General features: G+C 50.9%; 1 protein-coding gene across 1 annotated transcript in view; it reads left to right on the top strand.

The window, feature by feature from the left end:
- The window catches only part of SGSM2 (small G protein signaling modulator 2), a 131,768-nt gene extending 130,614 nt beyond the window's left edge, over positions 1 to 1,154 (top strand). Inside the window, exon 24 of the mRNA XM_015421912.1 lies at positions 393 to 1,154. Coding sequence (XP_015277398.1) covers positions 393 to 481 — 89 coding nt within the window. The 3' untranslated portion in view covers positions 482 to 1,154. The remainder of the gene's footprint in view (positions 1 to 392) is intronic.
- The last annotated feature ends 4,767 nt before the right edge of the window (positions 1,155 to 5,921 follow it).

Genomic DNA, 5,921 nt, shown 5'->3' with positions numbered 1-5,921 from the left:
GAGCTCCTCACATCCTGAGGGGCTCGTTCGGGTCTCCGCTCGCGCGGATTCCCTCCTCCACCGCGGGCGGGCGAGACGCCCCTCGGGAGCGACCCAAGGATGCGTCTGCCTTTCGCGGGAGCCAGACCGGAAGCTGGGGGATGAAAGCTTTGTTTTGTGCATTATACAGAAATTGTGAAAATGTTCTCAATTGGCCTCATGACTGCCACTAAAAGACTTCAGTCTTTTACAACAGCCTTGCAAGGGGATCTGCAGGCGGGGGAGGGGGGAAGACAGCTGGGGGGGGGTGACGAGGTTGCGACAGTGACGGGATTTGAACTGGGGGGGGGCTGCTATGCTCTCCCAGTTGTTCTAGAAGGCTTGACACCCCCCACCCTTTTTTATTTGTACAGAAATGGCAGAACATCACAATGCCCAGGAAATCCTGCAGATAGCCCGGGACTTAGTCTGCAGAGTTCAAACGCTTATTGAGAACAAGTGAGCCTGGATGCCGGGGGGAGGGGGGGACAGAAGAGCCACAACGGATCACTGCCAGCGCCTCTCTCGGACCTCGGAGTGGGGGAGCCGTGGGGGTGGGAGGAGGCTCCCGGCACGGCCACGCCAGCTGGTGTTTCAGCCACATCTGACATGTACTTGCAGTAAATATGCCAGAGATTTCTAAGAGATTTCTAAACAAGGTTTCCCCACCACCACCACCAGACGAGTTTTAATCTTTTAGTCTGCCCAAATTGTCCTGTTCGGCTGATTGCATTTCTCTGTCTTCAGGAAGCAGCTACTTGCACCCAGGCGGCTGACCTGTGGGGGGCTTTGGGGGAGCAAAATGGTGTCTCCTGGCCGGGTTCCCTTTCCTGTGCTGCAATTTGCAGAAAAGTCGTCTGCCCGCACTGCCTCCCGTGCCAAGGAGGCTGCCCGACAGGCCACCCTCTGCCTCTGATGCGTGAACATTTTTGTGTTCAGAAGGGGGCGAGGCTCACTGTTAGCCCACCGTGCATTTAATACAGCCAGTTCCTCCCTTAGAAGAGGAGGCTTCCTGCTGGAAGTGTGGGCAAGAATTCAGGACTGTGCAAGTGTCAGAGCTTGTGTGGATGGGCGGCCATCCATAAGGGGAAGGCTAGCCAGATAAGGGTTCCCTTCTCCCTTCCCCTATCCCCTTTGAAGGGTCAAAAGTGACGGTGGGTTTGGCCAGCTGTGCCAAGCAACTAAACCCCAGTTCAGTAATAGTGGAAGAGAACAGAGAAATGGACAGTGGGTGGAGAAATGAAAGGCTTGGAAATGTTCCCAGACTTTTCTGCACAATCATGAGGGCTAGAACAATGTTATTTTTTTTTTTAAAGATGAGCAGCAAAAAAAGGAAAAGTTGCTGTGGACAGGAGGTGACTGTTTTGTTGCCCCTGGGAAATCTTGTGTCTCAAGTCACCCGTGCCCAGTGGCATTCTCCAGGTGTGTGTGTGTGTGTGTGTGTGTCTGAATCCTTTTTGGAATGCAAGGGAAGCTTCCGCAGAGAGCCCTGCCCTTTGTACTTCTGGCATGCCAGCTGCCTCTCGCCTCCTCTGTTATTTGGGTTCCCCCCCCCACTTGTGCCAAGTCTGCATCCAAACCATGCACGGTTCTGCCTGCCAGCCAGCCGGCCAGCCTCCCGGGGAGAAAAACGTGCTTTATGATATTGTGTCTCATTTTCATTCAGCTGAAAAGGTGAGGTCTTGACCTCGGGATCCCAGCGAGGGAATCTCTATTTTAAAATAAAACGAAGAATGCACTACATTTTTTGAGAATGTATTATATGACACTTTACTATGTAAAAAAAAAACCCCATGAAGAATTTATCTGTGCAAACTTTGTTGTACCTGTTCCTATAACGGTCTGCCTAATTGTATTTTATGAATCTTGTGTACTGCCTTATTTATTTATTTTTGGTCAGGGACAGAATATTTTCCTTCATGGCTCAAGAGTTTATCTTTGCAGTGGAACCTACTGATTAAATATATATATATATATATATATACACATATTGTATAAGCTTTTTCCATTGTGCAGAACTTGCTCTTTGTTTCCGAGCTGTATGGGAGACGACATATCAGCCCGACAGCCTCATCCTACAGCTTTAGGTGCAGATCCAGAAAGCAAGCCTGGTGGCGACATGATTGTGTTAAGGCAGAAGTATTCCCCCTACCCCAGACGTTGCACACCCAGCACACGGCCCTCCCTTCGCCTGGGCTCCACGGCCAAGACTAGCCGCCTCCAGGTAGGGCCTGGATATCTCCTGGAATTGCGCCCAACCTCCAGCTACAGAAATCAGTTCCCGTGGAAGGAGAATACCACAGGCTCTCCCTCTAAGCTGTGGCGTCTTGTGAGCAAAAAGTCTACTTTGTGAGCGACTGGCATTAGAGTTGTGAGCGAGCGATTTGGCTGCTGCATCAATTAGTTTGCTCTGGAGCCCCACCCTTCCCAAGCCAAGATGAAAATGTGTGAGCTGGAGGCTAGCTCACGCTAACTCAGCTGAGAGGGAACACTGATCCCCAGTGAGCTCTCTCCCCCCTCCCTAAGCACCCCCCCCAAGATCTCCAGGGGTCTCCCAAGCCAGAAGTGGCAGCCCTGCTCCTTCCTGCCGTGTGGGGCAATCGGAAGGCCTGGCAGCGCAGAGCCCCCTTCCCCTGCATTGGGCAGCATCTCTGGTGCAGCGCAGGGGTTCTGCGGGGGGGGGGGACATGGTGGCCTCCTGTGCGTGTAGTGGACGGTGGCCCTGGGGCAGCCAGAGGCGACTGGTGGGCGGGGGTGTCGGCCACTTTGCTACACGAATGGACAGGGCTGGGCCTGGGGAGGCCAATCTCCTGTTCGGCATCACTGCCCTGCACTGGGGGAAATCTCATTTCCCTCCCTTGCTAGACAGTTCATAAGAATTATGTCAACGATCTATTAAGATCCCTACGATCCTTGCCCTTCTTCTAAGCAGCTCAAGGCGATGGTGCATTTTCTAACTCTTCTCCTCCCACCCCAGTAAGGGAACGCGGGCCCACCCTTAAGGCCAAGGCAGAGAATGTAAGGGATCATTTCTGCAGCTCAAATTCTAGGCTCTACCACTAGGTGGCAGGTTGTGCCCATGGCAAGGGAACCTGGAAGGGGTTACAGGGGAAGGGACAGGCGGCAGGCAAGGGGTGCCCTGGGATCAAGGATGGGGGGTGGGGTGGGGCCCGAGGCATCTAGCGGATAGCACAGCAAAAGCGCTAGGGGATAATTCCATCTAGCTGTGTGCCAGTCTATCACAAGTAATGACGAAGAGTCACACCAGGGGTAGAACAACAGGATTCCTGGATCCAGGTGGGTAGAGCCGTGTTGGCCTGAAGCAACAGAACAACGTGTGAGTCCAGTGGGGGGCACCTTTAAGACCAACAGAGTTTTATTCTGGGCGGAGGCTTTTGTGTGCACACAACACTTCTTCAGATTCCTGGACTTCGCTCAAACACAGGCGTCCTAGCTGGCCCGGCCCAGAGCTGCTGCTATAGCGTGCATTTTTCACACAGACACATCAGAACTGCTGCTTGGGTTATGCTGACAAGTTTCTTTATTTGAATCGGTCCACGTATTTGCTAACACAAAGCACGCTTCCGGCAGCTAAATGAAATACAAGATGCTGATTTGAGCCTGAATCTTGTTTCTGCTGCACCAGTGACAGGCAGCTGTCTCCTCGTCCTCTGAACCAAGCCAGGCAGCTTTGGGCATGGTGTGCCTGGGGGCGTGGAGTTGCACCACTTTCCCACCTGGTGATTTGGAAGTCCTCGTCCGTCTGTCCCCAACACCAGTGGGGGGTGAGGCAGAAGGAGGGAAGACTCCGCCGCAGCAGGGATCAAGCTGGCAGAACTGCCCAGCTGCCAACCAAGTCTGGTCTGCCTCTGCAGCCCAATGCGGACCTCTTCAGACCCCCGCTGGGTCATTGAACGTTCAGATTCTTCTTTTTGCAGAGCAAGTAACTGGGAATGAAGATGACGACGATTTAAAAAACCCTTATGGAGCAGAAAGACCGCTCTGGCCTGGCTTCTGTCCACTGCCCGAACTTTCTCCTGGAAAGGAGAGCTGTTTTCTACCGCCTTGCTCTGTGGAATGTGTACAGATCAATGCTCAAGGATGGACTGCAGGTGAAGGATCACACTTTGGAATGCTATGCTATGTCAAGACCTCCCTGCAAGCAGAAACCTAGCACAGAGACGTGATAGAATCTCTCTTTCTGCAGTGCTAATTTTTTGTTTGCAGGGAGATCCCAAACACATGAAAGAACATCCCAAGCTGGAACAAGCAGTCAGATGTGCAGTCTTTCATGCCCATCACATTCTATTTATTTCATCGTTATTCCTATCCTGCCCTCCCCCGGAAGCGAGCTCAGGGTGGGCTACGACCCATTCAGAACAATTAAAATAACATTCCGTATTTAATTAGAATACAACAGTATCTAATAGCATAACTCCCAAGATGGCCAACAAACCCCAGGGCCATTCTCCTGGAGGTGCCAAAGATGCAGGTTACTGAAGAGATCCTCAAAAAATGCACCCTTTCCCTCTCCAATTAAGAGGAGTGCCCATCACATTTCTGGGGAAAGGGGCCGCGGTGGCTCAGGGGTTAAGATGCTGAGCAGCAGACCGGAAGGTCTGTAGCTCAGCAGTTTGAGACCTAAGTGCTGCATGATGGAGTGAGCTCCAGTCTCTGGCCCCAGCTCCTGCCAGTTCGAAAGCAAGAAGTTGCAAGTAGGTAAATAGGTGCCGCTTTGGTGGGAAGGTAGCAGAGTTCCGTGCACCCTGGTGTTTGGTCATGCCGGTCACATGACCGCAGAAATATCTTCGGACAGTGCTGGCTCTTCAGCTTGGAAATGGAGCTGGAGCACCACCCCCTAGAGTCAGATTCGGCTGGTTTTCGAGCAAGGGAAACCCTTTACCTTCACTATTGTTTGAAAGGCATGTAGACTGCTTCACCTGAGACTTGCTCAAGGAAGGCTGCTGACAAAATAAAAGCAGTTCACTAAAACCATAAAACAGCCAGAACAGCTCTTTGGCTTGGAAACGGAGATGAGCACCGCCTCCGAATCAGATTCGACAAGCTTTCGAGCAAGGGAAACCTTTACCTTTTTACCCTTCACATATTAAGCCATCACTGCATGATCTTTTTGGAGTAACTTGCAGAAATACTCCCTCAAGTATCTAAAATCGAGCATTTGAAACAGGATGGTGTGAGGTCCAATACGCCTTTTTATTTATTTATTCACCTACCTTTCATCTTCTACCAATGTCCTCCCTATAACAGATGCAAATTCTTGCAAATAATTTCTCCACAGTAGGCAGGGCAGAGGGGTGAGGCGGGCAATCAGTTTCTCTTGAAGTTCGAACAACACAAAACACAAAGCACACGCTGGGCCCTTGACACCACTCTCTGAAGTGTACTTTGCTGAACCAATTTCCAAAGGGAAACGATGACCTGGATGCTGGGGATGAAAAGAGACTGGCAACAGTGCGTGTCACAAAAGCTATTAAAGGACACTTTATATAGACACGGTCACCTATGTTCACGTCTTTCTATCGCCCAAGGACCCCTTGGATGTCAGCCTGTCCAACCCAGTCACAAATTTCTTGTTGAAGAACTTCACAGCGCACAGTCAAATGCCTTAACCATCAAGAGATTTTGAATATCTAGTTATGCTTTGCAAATGATTAGGAATTGATAATCAAACAGTTGATATTATAATGCCCCTGTGTAATCTGTGGTGTGGCCGCATTTGGAATATTTTGTACAGTTCTGGTCACCATATCTCAAAAGAGACATCACAAAGCTGGGGAAAGTACAGAGGGAGGAGACCAAGATGATTACGAGGTTGGAGCACCTCCCCTAGCAGGAAAGGCTGAAGAGGCAGAGTCTTCCCTGATTAGAAAAAACAACTGGGG

This window comes from Gekko japonicus, unplaced genomic scaffold, assembly GCF_001447785.1.
Source record: "Gekko japonicus isolate JY-2015 unplaced genomic scaffold, Gekko_japonicus_V1.1 scaffold43, whole genome shotgun sequence".
In the NCBI taxonomy this organism is placed as follows: Eukaryota; Metazoa; Chordata; class Lepidosauria; order Squamata; family Gekkonidae; genus Gekko; species Gekko japonicus.
The sequence above is the reverse complement of the archived record's forward strand: the minus strand, read 5'-3'. Positions and strand labels throughout refer to the sequence as shown.